Here is a 19,797-nt window from a genome sequence, read left to right as displayed (position 1 = left end):
AGAAAAAGAGATGAAAAACACTTCATTTTTCTGAAAATACACGCTGCTCTTGTCATAGTGCATGTCAATTATTTTAAGCAATGGCAGTAGTAGAAAACATAATGCCTGTATGAGCTTTGTATAACTATTATTATTTTCGTTTATATTGATAATTATTGTATTATCATTTATCATTAATTACCTCCCCCCCCCCTCTTCCATTCAACTAAAGAATCCCCCAACCTAACACAGAATATAAGCTAGATGGCTAATATACATTATATTTAAGAGCAATATCATTACATACAATAGACTCACAATTACGCATGACATAATTACATGACGTCAGATGCATAACAGAATAACCAATGGATAAAGACAACACTGAATCCTTTAATGTATTACTGATCAAGGTGTTATAAATACACTTATTAAATGGAGTGTCAAGAATATACCTACCACATACACTAAATAATCCCTTGGAACAAATGAATAATTTCCCCTAAGGCGTTTCAATATATCTATCTTTCCATGTTTGTATATAGGTAAAGAAATTTGTTTACATTATCAGGTGTTAAACGAACAAATAAACACAAACACCCTAATGAAACTTCCAGAATAATCTTTCTAAATTTGCTGTCCTGAAGACCGTAAACAGACCTCTTCCCATAGCATTTACACACGAGAATAAAATGTTTACAGTAGTGCCCTATTCATTATCCTGAAAAAAGTGTAAATAGAAAATCAGAAAAGAAAACGAAGGTATAGAAGAATTAACCTGAATTCCCCACAACGCCGAAGTTAGCAAAGATGACGGTGATTTATACTATGCAATAACTTTCAGACTTGGTGCTAATGCAGAACTGTGGATTACTTTATTTATTATATAAGGACAATTGGCTCCGAAGGACAGTTTTTTTTCTAGATGTTTTCTTATCAGTGGAGTTAAGAGCATTGCCCTGATAACATGCTATCTATGTGGTTTGAGAATATTAATTTCTTTTATACATGCTATCTACTATACTACAAATGGAATATAGTGAAACCAGAGAGAGATTTACTTTCTCAAAGTTTTTCTATGAATATCTTTCTTTCTCTCTCTCTCTCTCATTCTCATTCTCACTCTCTCTCTAACACACTAATACACACACGCACAAATACATACACACTGTTCATTTCTAAGTATTTGTGTTTTTAAGTTGTCACGCTTCCATTTAAAAAATTACTGTTCTTGGACAAAATAAAAATTCGTTTAGGTGGCAGTGTGTGACACCGATATATTTGTCATAATATTTTTGGACATAGGAAAAATAGAAATGTATATTTACATTGTTATACTGCAATATATTTATATAGGGAGAATTTCTTAAGTGCTATCTGTAAACTACAGTACTTCCAGTTCTTAGGAAAACGCGGACAAATCTAAGAGTATCTAAGAATCGATTCAAACTAACCTAAACCTGTTGAGAGGGAAAGAAATAAAAAACATGAATATACTGGAGTTTCAAACGGACACAAAATAAAGCCTATTAGATGCAGTACTAGAATAATCGTTTGGATGATGTACTAGTAAGTAATGGAACTCATCACAAGTAGGAGAAAGGGAGAAAAGAAATACAAATTCATTCACAAAAATGTAAACAATAAAAATGAATTGAAGACAGCAAAACAGGAAGATATAGATACAAATGCAATTGAATTTGAACGTAAAACAGAAATGATGTACTAGACCCGCCTACTTTATAAGAATAAAGTCGACACTTTGCAAAGAAGTCGATGAAATGCACGTCTGAAAATAGCATGGCCGCCACTTGGCCGAACACATTTTCCACTTTTCTTATTTCCCACCTCTACCATTTTGCAGTTACTCTATACACATCATGAATCAGGACAAAACAGTCTTTTTTTATACTTTACCATTGTGTGAATCGCCCAACAATGCAGTTGTCTTCTGGATATATTAGTTTCCTCCCTAATGCACATGGGAGAGACAAATTACATAAGACACGTGACCTGACAAACACGTTGTATCCCATGTACATATATCCCCGAATAAGCATTAAAGCCTTAAAAATAAGATTTCTGAGTTAACCTCTCTACATCAAATTTGCACATATGAAGTTTCTACCCATAGATAATTTCAAAGGGGCTCGCAATCTAAGGCATCCAGAAACTGCAGTAACAAAATAAGCAAGTATACTGGATCTGCAATGGAAGCAGGAAAATTCCAACAGGACAGAATAGACCATATATATGATGATATTGCAATAATGATGACAATGATAATGATGTTGTGGCAAGGATAATGATGATAAAAACGGTAATGATATTACATCCATGATAATAATAATAACAAAACGATAATGGTATTGTAGTAATGATAAAAACAAGAATAAAATTATGATGATGATACAGTAATGATAATAACAGTAAAAGGGATAATGGTGATAATTTAAATCATAATGTTAAGGATAATCATGATAATATTGCAATAATAATGATGGTGATAAAAAATAATAATCATAATAGTAATGGGAAAAGCAATAATGATGAAAAAGTAATTATAATGATATTAGTAATGATGATATCAATGATAACTAATAATGATACTAATGTTAATGATAATCACAATAAAATAATGATTATGGTAATAAGATTATCAAAATCATAATATCAATACGCACACGTACACGCATATGTACAGTGTACATATGCGTGTGCGTGTGCGTGGTATCATGATAATTAATATCAAAATGAGTAAGTTTCTCCTCTAAAAATTATAATTTTCTTTGACTAATACCTCTCAATCAAGCCCTCGACCTAAGTACGAGTCACACAGATCGCGGATTAAACCCAGAACAAAAACACTTCTTACCCGACAAAAGAAAGACACACCATATACCAAAACAAAACCAACCACACGCCCAAAACCCCCCAAACACCACCCACACCAAAACCCAAGCCAATCCAAAACCCCAACTTCTCGCTTACACAACCCGGGTCTAGCGACGAGCGCTTGTTGGTCCAGCAGGAGCAACACGGAGCCTCGAGTGAGTGAGTGAGTCGCTTCTCGGGCCCTTCCAGCTCAGCCACGTCCCTGAGTTCCTTCTCGAGAGCACCATGGCCACGCTAACGGAACTCGTGGACCTCGACAGCGGCGTCGCAAGCAGCGAGGCCACGCCAGAGAGCCAGACGACGGCGGAGGAGACAGCAAAGGCCGTCGGGAAGGTGGTGGAAGCGGCGGCGGCTCAGGTGTCGTCTGCTGAGGAGGAGGACGACAAGAAGAAGAAGGTGGTGGCCACGCTGCCCCTCGACGACGAGGAGGACGACGAGGAGGATGAGGTGGGTTGGGTTGGGGCGGGCTTGGCTTGGCTGGGAGGGGGACGAGGTGGTGGTGGTGGTGGTTGTGGTAGTGTTGGAGGACGAGGATAGGATGGGGTGGGTGGCTTGAGGATGAGGATGGGTTGGGATGGGGGGTTGGTGTAGGAGGGGGAGGTCGAGGATGAGGTGGGTTGGTTGGTCAAGGAGGACGAGGACCATGATAAGGAGTTGGTCGAGGATGAGGTGGAGGTGGAGGACGAGGACAAAGACAAAGACAAGGACGAGGAGGAGAGGAGTTTGATGAGGTGGTGGGGAACATTTTGTGTTTTTGGGTTATTTTCTATTTGTTAAATCTTGTTCTGTTAACCCATTCACACCAGGGTCATTCCGGCTTTGCGTAGTCGCAATACCGGGGTTTTCAAACGCATAAGCCTAACGCCTCGAGATTCTTGGATGCACAAGTCGCTCGCTCACCCCGAGCGACGGGCTTGCCCCATATCTCATCCCGGGCGTCTGATGCAAAAACCACAAAACGTGTCATTACGTCAACCGGTTCCAATGGGTTAATGGATGACCCGTCAGGTTTTGGTGATCTTTAACCATATCCCGACGGGCCCAGCGATAAGTGGAAACCCCCTACGCCGGGCCTATGCAATATTGCATCGGGAATGTCACACTGGTGCATCGCTCCGTCATCAGGCATTTAGCCGTGTCACATGGGTGTGACGCACCATCATCAGAGGGTTAACCTTTGGCACTACGGATGTTTGTTGACTACTTATTGTACTTACTTTTCACCTATAATTTAGTGATTTAGACCTTAAATTAACAATGTTGCAGGTTATTGTCTGTATATGTTTACTATTGATATCGGAAATCAGTGCATTTAGGTTGCTGTCTGAATACCTGAAGCCATAGGCACACATTCACCCATTTACGCCAGGGCGATTCCGGCTCTGAATGGTCGGAATGCAGGGGTTTTTGAACGCATAAGCCTAACGCCTCGGGATTCTCGGGTGCACAAGCTGCGAGCCTGGGCCATCCGCGCCCTCAACCCGAGCGCTGGCCTTGACCAAATATCTTGTCGATGGCGTCTGACCCAAAAACCACGAAACTTGTCAGCATGTCAGCCGGAGCGAATGGGTTAACCCAATGACGTTTAGTGTAATGTATCCCCTATGTTGCACTGCTAGGTCTTTCAATGTCAAGTAGATTTGGTTGGGCAATTGTTAATCATTGGTAAATAAATGTAATAAGAACTGGGTACACTTAGAGTAGAACTAAGGTGATGCTATTTAACAACATACAAAACATGTATTAAAAATAATCTCAAGGAGAAAGGGTGTTTCGGTTAGGTTGCAGTTGCTTAACGAACACGCACACGCAGTGGCATCCATGCCTTTGGTGCTCTGCTGAAAGGGAAACTTGTTTTTAATGCATTTGTTTTTAATGTTATGCTTCTCTTACCTCCATTCACAAATTTTCCAAACATCCACTATGTATGTAGTGGCAAGGAGACCACTCTACTAATTTTCTGTCAAACAGAGAACCAGTCTTAAGCTCTATCTTGCTGCATATTTGTGGTTGATTTTTTTTTTTGGCCTTTGTTGGAGTGCCAAAGGCCATAGTGATTGCTGGATTTATTTCTTGGCAGAACTGGTCCTTGGTTTTCTGCTAGGGTAAGAAAACAGTTGAAATAGATACATGTGATAGACTTCTTTGCTGTTTACATAAATATGATATTTGTTATTGTTGTATAATTAAACATTAAGCAACACCCTTTGAGTACAATGTTTGAGAGACTTATGCAATCTGGGAGCTATGACTGATGGAATGATAAAATCTAATCTAAAAGTGAGTTAAAGTATTGCATGCACTGTAAGATTAGCTTTTATTCCCAATCTCAAGAGGTAGAATAAGTACTTGACTAACAGTAGATAGTAAATGTGCATTTCTTGATGCCTTGGAGTAAATCAATAAAAGGATTATTTGGTGTTTTTTCATAAGGATTCAAGTAAATTTGCCCCTTTATTCTGTTTCAAGCCAGTCCTATCAGCTATACCCCCAGCTCCCTAACAATAATGGGGGAAAGTGAGGGAAGTTAGGGTTTTGGATTGGGAAATAAAGCTAGTGTTAGATGCTCATGCCTTTGGTGCTCTAGCAGAGGTCAAGCCTGTACCATATGTGTCTGGGCTCTGGCAAGATAGAACTCAGACTGGTTTCAAACATGTTATGTCATCAGTTGCTAAAGATTCAGATTATAACCACCACCCATGAGAACCATGATCCAACCAAAACTCAAATTGATTTTAACTTGATAATGAATTTTCTCAGCTAATCAAACCTTTCTACAATTCAGACTGAAATGGGCAAAAAATAGAAACAAAAACAAGTTGTTTTTAGTTCCACTCACCTGGTACCATTTAACCCTTTAATGACGGTGACAAGATATCATGTCAAGTGGTGGCAAGGGACGGGGATGAGATATTTCGTCGTGGCTATCCTCCTGGCTATCCTCCTGGCTGGCATGCTGGATGATCGGGCAAATAGCACTTGGCTGCGGCCAGTGCGGGTGAGAATCCCGAGGCGTTAGGTATGTGCATTTGAAATATCCTGGTGTTTCCACCATTTAGAGCCAAAATAGCCCTGTCGTTAACGGGTCAGTGGACAACTTTTCCTATGATTCTTATAGGAACACGATGTATGTGTGAATTGCGGACATTGGGAATAGCTCATGCACGCTTTGTTTAATATTGCGAATGCATTTTAGGTTTATGAACCGTTGCTTTGTTGAGCACAAGGCTGGGGTTGCAGGTGAGGGAGTGCTAGAGCCTGGAGTACCCAGTGTGCTGAGTGACTTTTGGGAAGTGACCTTTTAAAAAGGAAAAACACGGAATGAGTAATGTGGAAAAGAGCAGCATTGAAGGTTGCCAGGCTATATTTACGTGTTTTCTAACAATTTACTCTTTATAGAGCTCAAAGCCCTTGATGCCATTACAATCCCAAAATGAAATAAATATAATATGAGTTTATAAATGTACAGTTGATTGTATTATACATTACTTTAGGTGAAAGACTTTGTACTTGGGTTAGGATACAGCTCCCAACTGTGTTTCTCTTTTCCAGCAGCGGAGATGTTTTAGGTTAATTGGACAGAGGCCCGTAGTAAAGAACCTGTGGGGTGGGGCGTCGGGAAAATGTGACGGGTGTCGGGTGTAGGACGTTGGATAAAATGTGGATAAAATGTGACGGATAAATAAAATAAAATAGGTTAAATAAAATAAAATAGGATGAATAAAATAAAATAGAAAATGTCTATTGCTATTTTATTTTATTTAACCTATTTTATTTTATTTATCCGTCACATTTTATCCAACGTCCTACACCCGACACCCGTCACATTTTCCCGACGCCCCACCCCACATGTTCTTTACTACGGGCCAGAGAGGTAGATAGGTATACTTGGCAGTATAGAAAACTTTTAATAATAGGTTGGCCAAAACTGAGACATTCCTAAAGACACAAATACTCATTTCCTTTTTTGCTGGGACTAGTTGAATGTTAATGTTTTGTATCTGTCATAAAAATTTGTGCTTTGATTTTTGTTACTTTTCTTGACCTTCTATTTCAGTGTAATAGAACATGAGAGAGAACCTTTGTTTTACGTATCACACTTAAGTTCATTACCCAGTTTCGATAAAAAAACAGTTGGGGAAGAACATAGGAGATATATAGAATGTAAACTTGTGTACAGTTATATACACACATGGGGGTATTTGATGGTAGCAGAGGAGTATATACATATTGTCTGTGTTCTTTGGCAGGCAGCATGGTGGAGAATAGGTGTGTTATGTAATTGATGTGCTTATGATATATTTTCCATCAGTAATGGAAGTGCTATAGAAGCAGATAACAGAAATAGTCCTTTTGTAGATCTGTTTTATTTTGTTAAGTTTGTTGAAATAATCTTGCTTATATACCAAATCAATATGTATAATGAATTATTTTGGGATTTCATCTTGCGTGATGTATCTTATGTAATCTGAATTAAGAATAGAAATGAAGATTAGAATATTTATTGTCATATCATCAATTTAAACCATTTTGACTAAAACTCTCCCATAAGTTCTAGGAGGATTAAATGTATCCTATTATTCAAAATCATCAGTCAGGGAATTACTATATGTTTACTGCTCAAGTATATTTTTCTTTCCTTTAATGCAGAGAATGATTTTACGCTCTTAAAGGATTTTAATTGAATAATTTCCATTCTGTTATTCTTTTAATATTTTAGTCAATTCTTTTTGTTTGAAATATTATTTTCAAATTGGTATAACTATAGATTAACTTATCGCGATTGGGCAGTGTTATGTGCATTGTTTATTTTGATGCCATTTTTAGTCTGTGTTTTTAGACCTCCCAAAGATGCTAGTGGAATGCGCAAGTTATTTTGTGCAATTTGTAGTAGTAAAGTTCAGTGGAAAATATTTTTTTTTATTGAGGAAGTGCTGATGTGCAGTTATACCGGATTTGTTATTTTCTTTATAACATTATGGAATGAAAAAATACAAATGGTTATTGTCAGTAATCATGACCAGTAGTCAGATTCATAAAACTCCCCATCATTGGTTGCATTATTTGAATGAAGGAAATTTGGAATATGTCATACAGGAATTTTGATGATAACTACACACGTATTAGTGGAGTATATCATTGGTCCTATAACATGAGCAAAACATGTTTATCTACAGGTGTAGTTGAAGACATATGGTTATTTTTTTATGATAAATAAGAGGATAAATAATAATGACTCTGTCTTTCAGGATTTTGACGAAAGCTTTGCCGAGAGAGTATGGGGCCTCACAGAAATGTTCCCAGAACGTCTCCGCACGGGTAGCGCCAATGCAGTTTCGTCCTCTGTCAGTTTAGTGAAAGGTAAGTTGATTATTCATGGTCTGATTTATCAATCCTTTTTTTTTCTCTCTTTTCTTTTCTTAGTATAATCAGCGAAAGTATAAAATGATTTGGATTAAAAGCAACATATTTGTTGAACTGATTTAAAATTTTTCCAGGTGAAGTAGTTAATTTTCTGCATTGATTTCATGATTGATCAACTAAATGCTATTGGCACTCAAGGATATTTCATTCTTTGTGCTCCTTTCCATTAGATATAATCTTTATTTAAATTGGTAATAGTTGCTTGTTATTTGGCTGTTTCTCATAGCAATGATTTTATGATTTCTAGTTTGTGATAATTGTTTGATAAGAGAAAAATGTTATAGAATTGATTGACCTCTTGAATAATATTTTTTTTTTATAATGATTCTTTAAAAACAAAACAGTGTCATGACATACATGACGTAGGAGCTTTGGCCTGACGACGGGCGTCCTGACGTACATGACGTTCGGGGATTTTGGACCACTGTGCTATTTTATTTTGCTATGAAAAAGGAATGAGTGATGATGGCTACTGCAGTCATAATTACTATAATTACCGTAATACCGTGCTAGCTTAACATCTAAAACCTAGATGGCACCACTTTTTCCTAGCACCAGCAGGAGAGAGAGCCTTGAATGGCACCCATCCACGGTCTCTAGCAAGCACTATCTTTATAGAGCAATGACACACACTAAGTTGACGAACTCTTGCTCAAATGTACCGCCGATGAAGGATGTGCAGTCAGAACAGGAAGAGGAAGGTGACTCAATCCATACCCAATGTCTAAAATGTACTCCTGTGCCAATATGGATGCCTTTCACTGTGGCACTCACAGTCACAAGCACAGATTTCATTTCTCTTCCCTACCTCTTCTTGTTATCTTTATTGTAGGTGGTTATATGTTTCGTATTCGTTCATGACAGCACAAAAATACGAAAAAAATATAGTTGCCTTTTGTCCTCCCATAAAACAGCAATACTTCTATCACACTGAGTATAAAAAAAATAATGAGCTAATATGGATAATATACTACAATTTTAGTCTACTGCAGTACTGGTAGAGCCTGTCATATGGAACATATAAGTCTCTAAACTCAATAAAACACATAAAAAAAACAAAACACAAAAAACGCTCTAGTTTTTCAATGAATGACTGAAAGAGAGTGGGAATATTCAAATTATAATGCTTCAAGCAGTCTCTCTTTAAAATAAAACTTATCCTGGAGGCTGGGCAAGCAAATTGATCCCCATCTGCAATGGGTTAACCAAGCCTAGGTGTGCTATATGAGTAACTAGACTAGTCAAGCTTAAACTGGTCTTTGCTCTCTGGTTTATGATTATCCAAGCATTATTATTATGCAATTATAGTATCACTAGCCCGATAACAACAGGGCAGTTTTAGCTTTGATAGAGTATTTCAAATGTGTAGGCCTAAAGCCTCAGGCTATTAACCCTCTCTGGACGGGTGGTACAGTACTGTACCGCTCATTCAAAAGCCCAGTGGCCGGGCGGCACAGTATTGTGCCAGCCATTTAATTGATTTAGGCCTAATAATTCGAACGCCCCAGCATTGTGACATTCAAGGCTGGAATGCCCACGTCATGAGTGGGTTAACCCGCTCTGGCCGTGGCCGACTGCTGCGTGCACAATCAACAGGCATGCTGGCCATACAAAAAACATGATGTAATATCACGTCACCCAGTGTTAACCCACACAGGACGGGTGGTACAGTACTGTACCGCTCATTCAAAAGCCCAGTGGCCGGGGGGCACAGTATTGTGCCAGCCATTTAATTGATTTAGGCCTAATAATTCGAACGCCCCGGCATTGTGACATTCAAGGCTGGAATGCCCCCGTCATGAGTGGGTTAACCCGCTCTGGCCGTGGCCGACTGCTGCGTGCACAATCAACAGGCATGCTGGCCATACAAAAAACATGATGTAATATCACGTCACCCAGTGTTAACCCACACAGGACGGGTGGTACAGTACTGTACCGCTCATTCAAAAACCCAGTGGCCGGGGGGCACAGTATTGTGCCAGCCATTTAATTGATTTAGGCCTAATAATTCGAACGCCCCGGCATTGTGACATTCAAGGCTGGAATGCCCCCGTCATGAGTGGGTTAACCCGCTCTGGCCGTGGCCGACTGCTGCGTGCACAATCAACAGGCATGCTGGCCATACAAAAAACATGATGTAATATCACGTCACCCAGTGTTAACCCACACAGGACGGGTGGTACAGTACTGTACCGCTCATTCAAAAGCCCAGTGGCCGGGCGGCACAGTATTGTGCCAGCCATTCAATTGATTTAGGCCTAATAATTCGAACGCCCCGGCATTTGGACATTCAAGGCTGGAATGCCCCCGTCATGAGTGGGTTAACCTGCTCTGGCCGTGGCCGACTGCTGCGTGCACAATCAACAGGCATGCTGGCCATACAAAAAAACATGATGTAATATCACGTCACCCAGTGTTAATAGTTAACCCCAAAGGCCCACAAGACTTTCAGCAAGTCTGTTCCCCTGGCCATGTTTAGGATCTGATTTTTCAGATTTCAATAAGGCCAGTAATGGTCTTTGGCACTTACAGAGCTTGAATTTCTGCACAATTTCTGCGCCGGATAATATGCTGACGTTTCGTGGTCAGACGCAGGTGACGAGATATCTGGGCAAGTCTGGCTCTCAGGGTGAGCGGGTGGGCAGCCCAGGCTCGTGGCTTGTGAGCCCGAGAGTCTCGAGGCGTTAGGCTTATGCGTTTGAAAACGGCGGCATTACGACCATACAAAGCCAGAATCGCTCCGGCATGAGTGGGTTAAGAAGAAATCTTGCCGTTACCCCTCACATACGAGAGAAAAGGGGGGAACAGTTCAGTTCAGACAGATATGCGAAGACGTCGCTTCGCCCGGGCTATATGCTCAAGGCGGCCCGGCCTCTGCCAGCTATGAGTGCTGACTCATCTTATCAGTGGTATAACATAATAATACCCCATAAGACAACTGAATTGCATATTATGTAAAAGTATGGTGTGGGGAGGGGGTATGGATAAGAGGAAAGGATGGAGGGAGAGGCTTACCTGCATAAAATATGCCAAACAGCACCATAATTACTGTTTCACCCTTACTACAATTCATTCACAAGAAAGGAAAAATGAAAAGACAGGGACACACAACTGTCATATTAACTGAGGGAGAGGAAGACCTACTGGGGGATTGGTGGTATGGAGGAGGTGTGGTGGGTGTGACAAGAGGAAACTTGCCAATCAGTACCATAAGTATTAGTAGACACACTATACGTCTCATTCATTATGAAAGAAATGTAAGAAGAAATCATTCCAGTTTATAATAGCCCTTTCACGATCTAGGTAAAAAGGATGGATCACATAGGTCCAGGTGCACCATGATCATGGTGATCAGGACATAAAGGGTTGACCAGATGACAATTGGGTGGTTTTGGCTCTGGTTTTTGAGTGCACAGGCCTAATGCCTTGGGGATGTTCACCTGCTCTGGCCACAACCAACCACCATGCTGGCCATACAAAAACCCATGACATGATATTGTGCACCTGCGGCAAGTGTTGCCACCACATGAAGTGATATCGCTTAACCTGGCGTTAACTGTACCTAACAAGGGAAATTGAGATGTAAAATCTATGGCCTATTCAGAAGGAATCCCCAATGAAGATCATGATTCTTCAAAACCAATTGCTTTTACAACTTCAAAGGGAATAGGCTCTCACTCTAATTCTTTTGATGTAAGACTTTCTAAGATCATGCCAGAAAACAAGCAGACTTGGCAAAGCTCAGGTTACAAAAAGAAAGTCAGCCTTGGTTTCTGAGATGTTTTCAGCTGCTAAATCTCCTGTTTTCGTTGCATTGACTATAGATCCTCATTGCCTGATGAAAGTGAGAGAGGAGTTATTGAAAGGAATTTGACCTACCAAGGAGATGATAGGGCTAGCAGCATTTATGGATTTCTTTGTTAGTCCTAATACTTGACAGAACTGTTTCTGATTTTGGATTTTCTTTTGTTTTATTTGAGATTTGGACATTTAACTTGTATTATAAAAGTACTGTTGATCATATTTTTTCCTTGTGTGCAAGATGTATCAGTTTTCATTCAGTTTTTAATTAAGTTATTAATATTATTTCACATTGATATATTAGGCTTTTATATATAAATATATATATATATTTTTTATAGAATTGAACTTTTCAAAAGTATCTAAATAATTGTGTATATTCTGGTCAGAAAGCTTTCTGGCTTGTATATTCTTGTATATTATTTTATAATTTTTTTCAGTTGCTAAGTTTACACATTTTTATTGGCTGATGTTTACTGGTCATAGTTTTTTTGACCATGTATCCCTGAAGGTTACATTTCTTTGTTAAATTTGGTTCTTGCAGTATTTTGTTTTATAAAGTGGAATAACTAAAACCATTGCTGAATTAAGTGTTATGGTTGCTATTATTGCTCTTTTTTTTAATGGGTACAAATACAAAGAATCATCCCGGCAATCCTAATTTCTATTTTATTGAGAATTTCTTCATAGTGTAATTCTTAACCCATTCATGGCGGATCCCGTGCTATCACATCATGGGAATATTTGGCTCCTGTCAGATGACGTCCTATCACGTTATGATCTCTCCCTCTGAATACACGATTTATATAGTTACATATTTATAAACACATTGCACTTGCATTTGTATAGACACAATGTTCAACTTGTCAAAGAAATGTGAAAAAAATGGAAAAAATGCCTCTCAGCATCCAGTGGGTGGGAGCAGTATTAGGCAAATAAACAGCCCATCGGGAATGGGTTGATGGTCTTAGTGTCCACAAAAAAGGCTGTGATATCTAAAACAATTTTTTTTTTTTTCTCCAGTTCTATTGGGATATTGAAAATGAGGTGGAGATGAGAGGCATAAGCATACATATTCTTAATTCTGTTGACTCATTTTCTCACTTGGAAATGCTGTTTTAAATATAATTGTCTCCTGCCACTGTTGGCTTATTCACACCACGGTAAATTAACTAAAAAAAAGTGGTATTTCACCTTGATCCACAATCCTTGTATTGTTTGCCGCCACACTCCATTGTTTTACAATTGTGTTTTTTTACTTATCAGACATCACACATCATACATCATACATCATACTTGTATATGTATTAACCCAATGACGACAGTGTGTCACACCTGTGTGGCACACCGTCGTGCCTTATGACGGGGTGACACACCAGTGTGACGTCCCCGAGGCAATATTAATTAGGTTAAGAGTATCTACAAATCTAAAGGTTAAAGTTCTGAAATAGATAGTGTGGGGAGTGTGAGAGATGGATGAAGCATTAGCCAAATTACCTTTATGATATGCATTTCAATGACTTTCATTTTGTGAATTTCTAGTGTTTGATGTATATTCTCTCAAATAGAGCCTAATGAGACTTATTTACTGTATGTGTGTCCTGTTAAACAAAAGCAAAGAAAATAAGAGAAGAGAAAAGAATTATATTAAGTATAATGTTATGTCTAAAGAAAAGTTAGTAAGAACGACCACAATTTAGGTATTTTGAAGAACAAGAAGATGAGGGTGATATTTCTTTGAACCCATTCGCGCCGGTTGACTTGCTATCACGTTCAGTGGGTTTTGGGTCAGACGCTGGCAACGAGATATTTAGTCAAGGCGGGCGTACAGTGCTCGCTCGCGGCTAGTGCGCCCGAGAATCTCAAGGTGTTAGGCTTAAGCGTTCGAATACCCCGGCATTCCGACCATTTAGAGCCGGAATAGCCCCGACGTGAATGGGTTAAATGGTATTTCTTTATTTTCTGTCTTTTTCATTCTGTGGCTGTGTTTCCTTTCAGGTGATGTTATTTGAAACACTTGGAAGATTTGGGATAAGAAAGAAAAAAAAAAGGTACTATGTAGACAAATATGCTTATGCTTCTGTTTCTTTTTTCCGCAGGTGCTTATGATCTTAGCCGACAGGTCGTGTGGATAGCAGTGAGTACGTCAATCCTCCTGTTTGCTCCTGTAATGTTCGAGATAGAAAGACTCAACGTAGAAGAGATGATGAAGCAGGATAGAAACAGGGTGAGTAACTCATATGTCGATAACACTTCTTTTCAGAATGGTAGTTAGAGTAATCAGGGGTAATTCGTTGCTGGGGATCTTTAGTTTGAGGAATCGAGTAATGTATTGGAACATTGCTGGAGAATTGGCTGCGATAGGAATTTTAAAGTATTGTTATGACTATTATTTTTGGTTTGTATCTGAAAATAGGTAATGATATATATATATATATATATATATATATATATATATATATATATATATATATATATATATATATATATATATATATATTCATTTATAATACCATGATGCTTATTTTAATTCTTGGCCACACGCAGGCTGCTCATGGCAGTGGAAAGAAAGTGCTGCTTTAAACTCAGCTTGAATATGCTTTGCTAATGATGGTATTGGGGTATTGATATATTTATTCCTTTAAGGTTATTGTGCACTGGTTGCAAGAAGAAGGAAGAAAAGAGAAGAAAATCTTTGGCACAGTTGATATTTTTATACACAATTTTTTTTTTTAGTTACGTTGCTGGGCAACAACAAACAGAAATGGTTGAGGATGTATCCACTTAATTCCCTCCACTGGCCACCAGCCACCACTTCAGCTTTCACCTATGAATCTTGTACTTTCAGAGAGAGAGGAGTTTAATTGTTAATCCTCTGGCCATTATTTTCCTCACCATTGTCCATATTTAGAGTTTACAATTCCACTCAAACTGCCTAGAATAAGTTGCAAGAACTGACAATCTAAAAAAAAAATCCTTTGCTCTAACACATTTGAACATCCAGATTGGTTATCTACCAGTTCTAAACATCCATAACTTGTATTATTATCTTGCAATTTACTGATGAAGCAAGAGAGATTTGGTACCCCATAGCAGACTTCACCAAGGACAGACAAGATCCTTAACCCGTTACTGACGAGGCTGTTTTGGCTCAAAATGCTCTAAATGCCAGTGTATTTCAAATGCGTAAGCCTAACACCTTGGGCCATTCGCCTGCTCTGGCTTTGGCCAAGTGCTACACGCCCGATCACCCAGTGCACTGGCAGATGGAAAGCCATGGCAAAATATCTCGTCCCCAGCGGCTGATACTGCTACCACTTGTCGTGATATCTTGTCACTCGGCGTTTTAATGGGTTAAGCATTAAATGATATCTGATCCTTCTTTGCTGAAGAAGTACCCAAAGCCCTGTTTTGTCTTTGATACGGCACTGGGTTATAGATAGCTCATGACATTGGAAACTTTTAGATCTGCAGCCACAATCACCAGAACATTCCGCTTTAACATTTTCTTCTTTCTTTATATTTCTCTTTTTTTTTTTTTTTATCATTGTCAGCTTTTGACCAATTCTGTGTAGTCTAGATGGAGTTGAAAGCACTCACATTAGTGAATCATGTTATCTGGAAGGTACATGCATTTTAACTCCTCTGTCTCTGAAAGCATTTATCTTAGCAGTAGGAGCTGATTCAGGGGTTGGTTTTCAGGGGCTGGCACTAGGTGGACATGTCATCGCACACTGCTCTCATGATGTTACGTAGCCGTGCAGCTGGAAAGTTGAAATTGAATGAACTGTAATCTTTTCATTTGAACTGAATATGTGATACCTTTTTTGCAGCCACCTAAAGTAGTATGAAAGATTATTTTTGATTCTCTTGCTGTTTTTTATTATGAAACTAACTTGGTTTTGATAATGCAAGGTTATCATTAAACTGTACAGTTGAAGGATCAATTTCTGTTTTGGGTTTACATACAAACTTCTTTTTTTTTTTTTTTTTTTTTTTTTTGTGTCATGTGTTTAACTCATTGCCGACAGGGCTGTTTTAGCTTCAAATTGTTGAAACGCCAGGATATTTCAAACATGTAAGCCTAATGCCACAAACTGTTTGCCCGCACTGGCAGCGGCCAAGCATTATACGCCTGATCACCTGATGTGCTAGAAGAATAGCCATGACAAAATATCTCATTCCCGGCGGCTGGTACTGCCACCACTGGACGTGATATCCTAATATAATATGCATATTTATATGATTACAGAATACATGGCTCTGAGAAATAGAAAAAAAAAAAAAAAAAATTGTGATGCAGCAATAATAAGGCAATACCATAAGAGCGAAATTTCCTTTATCGCAGCACCAAATTCCATGCAATGATGCCGGAAGATACCTAACTTGTTTTTGTTTCTTTCCAGCTTGTTCTTGGCCCAGGCTCAGCGATGTCTGGTGGACCCCCCGCAGCTCCGGGACTCATGCCACCCCCTCCTACACGCTAATGCTGCTAGCTTCTCCTCCCTTGTGCTCATCAACTCCCTGTTGTTATTATTTCTGTAGACTCCGTATATGGCTGTGTGGAAGTATGGAACTGTGGAGACGCCAGTTGAAGCTATTTAAAGTTCAGAGGAAAGAAAGCAAATTCAGTCATTCGTGAAGTTGTCTGCGACCATTAAATTTGGAACTGTCGTGGGAGTGTATTGAGTCGTGTGGCCGTTAGAAAGATGTAAAATAAACTGAAACCGTACAATGCATCGGACCAACCATTATACGTAGCTTTTTTTCCATGTTCTTCATGCAATTTATGTTTGAAAGTGTACCATTGCAAAGTAAATGTCTGTTACATGTATAGTGTTATACTTTCCTTTACAGAGGAAAATCACTCCAAAAGTGATGTTTACTACACTTCATATTGATATGAATTTATTTACAGGAATGGCATATATGTATAGTAAATTTATGTATGTGCAGTTGCTTCATTTGTACATATGTGAATAAACATAACCTATTTTTAGGTGTTATGTTACTGTATTTATACTGAAAAATCTTAAAAAATGTCCAGGTTTGATACCTGAATGTACTACGATGATTGGTAGATAGACTGACAGTAGATTGGTAGAGGTGTATTTACTTGTATTCTTTTGAAATGGAGAAGTAGACCTGGACATATGATATATGTTACAGATTTTTTGTATAAAAAATCGATCGGAAGAGATGCTGTTGTAACTACTGCTTCAAGGCAATAAATTTGAAAAGGGACTTTGCTTATTTTTCATCCAGCTAAGAAATTTACTGTTTTGGTGATATGTTTTTCCCTTCTTGTTTGCTTTTTTTTGTGAAATGTTCTGTTTTAGGGTTTTTATGAAATTATTTTACTGTAAAATATTAAAGGGTATTGTAGATATTGACCTAACAATGTAAACATAATTCTTACATAAATCTGTTGCTTGTTTAAGAAGGAAGAACTTCCCCAGAATATATTGTTTATCAAGATCAGTTCTGGGATTTGTGTTTCTCAAGAAAACTATACATGAAGTATGTTGCTTGATTAAGCCACTGATACGTGTAACGTCCACAATGGTTTTGTATTATTTTTTTATACACAGATAGTTCTGTAAGTGCTCGGTCACCAAGAAGTCCATTAGTTAGCCTACTTGACCTCAGCTATTTACCCCCTTCGTTGAATTTTTGGGAAAACATTTTTATATCTATTTGGGTAATTTTTAGAGAACTCTTACCACCATCGTCATGGTACGAAGGGATATTTAGCTGGAATTCTGTATGCACTGTTTTCGTTGCATCTCTAGTCAACAAAATCTTAACCCAGCAACTTAACTGGGCCTCAAGATGGGAGCCCTATCTAAGTGGGGACATTCCTCCCCCGAACTGGGGATCCCTTGTTTACGAGCACTTCATGCTACTTTATTGGAGTTTTTTATTTATGTATGTATATATATGTGAATATTGAATATGAGAAGAAGGGTCATAGCTATGGATGATTAGTTGAAGAAATATATACAAAGTTGTAGGAGCTCACAGACCTTTTATGAAATTTAACCCTTGTTATTAATGTTTTGCTGATAAAGAGAATAATAATGTTATTGAATATAATGTTATTAACAATAAGGAGGGTAATAGAAATAAAACTTTTTTTCTAAAGATTTAAGGAATAGCTGAAGTTATGTAGACCTATGAATGAACTTCTTGGAGATAAAGTGCTTGGGGAAATTATCTATATATAAAAAAAAAGGATAAAAGAAAGCCATAGTGAATGGTACAGGGCCTCATCATCATAGCTAAAGAGCATTATACATTAAAAAAGTGGATTATAGATTTTCTTAAACTTTGTACTGAATGTGTTCTCAAAAATCCCTTTTATAATTAACAATAGCTTTAGAGAAATAAAGCAGATAATTATAATGACTAGTAATGGAACACCACTATCATAATTTTTTTTATTCCAATTCACAATGCTTCTGAGACATGATTGATCCTTCAAGTTTCTTGAAATATCATGATCACTTTTCTCGAACCTTGGAAAGATTTTCTTTTATGAACTGGTTTTTATTTTCGTGCCTCTAAACTATAATAAAGATAAGTGAAGAAAAGTATATGGGTGGGAGGGCAACACTAGAATTATCTTTTTATGTGATTATTGATGTTAGAGAAAGTGAGGATGAAATGATAAATGGGGTTACAGGTAAAATATTGGGGAAAAGTGTGAAAGTGTTACAGGAAATATGAAATGTGTTTGTGATATTCGGCAGGAAGGAGTTTTGCTGGAATTGCTTGAGAAAGCAGTGATTATAAACAGCCATGAGATGACTAATTAATGTAAGAACTTGTTTGATTAAGTGAAAATGTTGAAAATGAAATCTAAATACAAAGTTTGTAGCGACATGAATAAAATGAGTATATTTTATGAGATGAGAAATTGTTTAAAAAACAAGAACAGATGAAGTAAATAATAAAAGCAAAGAAATAAAGTTTTAAGTTTTTAGTTGCAAATGATGGAAAGTGCAAATGAAAAATATAGAGAGGGAATGATCAAAGGCAACCAATAGTTATCAAACTTTCAACTTTCATAAATGTAAAGTTGATCTTGGAAAAGTTCCAAATTAGTCTAAAAATAAGAATGTGAATAATCTATTAATCATTGAAGAGATAACGTGCATAAATCAAGAATCATTAGCAGTGTACATAAAAAAGTTATTTTTATACGATTTTATAATTTAATTCAGTTTCATTAATATTGTGATTTTCATTATATTTTCCATTACCACTGTCATTCTTAGTATGATGATGGTGGTGATAGTGATGATGATGGTGATGATGATGATGATGGTGATGATGATGATGATGGTGATGGTGATGATGATGATGATCATGATAATGATGATGAAAATGATGGTGATGATAATGATAGTGATAATGATGATGATGACAATGACAATGACAACGACAATGAAAACAAAACTACAACGATAACGAAACCACCACTGCAATTACCAACATAACTAACATAGCAACAAAAAACGTCTCTATCATAAACACAACCACATAACCAGCATACCAACATATACTCCTTTTCCCAAGTCCATTTCAGTATCCCTTTTTATTATATCCTTTCCATCGTTGTGCCTCTGCCACTCTTTAATAAATGTTTGCAAAAGTGTGGCGCCAGAGTGACTGAGTTGATAATCATGTTTCATA

General features: G+C 37.9%; 1 protein-coding gene across 1 annotated transcript; it reads left to right on the top strand.

The window, feature by feature from the left end:
- The first annotated feature begins 1,171 nt into the window (after positions 1-1,171).
- On the top strand, positions 1,172-17,343 carry mge (translocase of outer mitochondrial membrane 22 homolog mge). The gene is made up of 4 exons (XM_043005071.2): positions 1,172-3,321; positions 8,124-8,235; positions 14,199-14,326; positions 16,506-17,343. Exons 1-4 carry the CDS (start codon positions 3,100-3,102, stop codon positions 16,584-16,586), a joined length of 543 nt encoding a protein of 180 aa, XP_042861005.2. The 5' UTR covers positions 1,172-3,099; the 3' UTR covers positions 16,587-17,343.
- The last annotated feature ends 2,454 nt before the right edge of the window (positions 17,344-19,797 follow it).

Source organism: Penaeus japonicus, unplaced genomic scaffold (assembly GCF_977035675.1).
Source record: "Penaeus japonicus unplaced genomic scaffold, GWHDUDI00000001_assembly GWHDUDI00000028, whole genome shotgun sequence".
NCBI lineage: Eukaryota > Metazoa > Arthropoda > Malacostraca > Decapoda > Penaeidae > Penaeus > Penaeus japonicus.
Note: the sequence above shows the minus strand (reverse complement) of the source record. Positions and strands in the feature narration are given on the sequence as shown.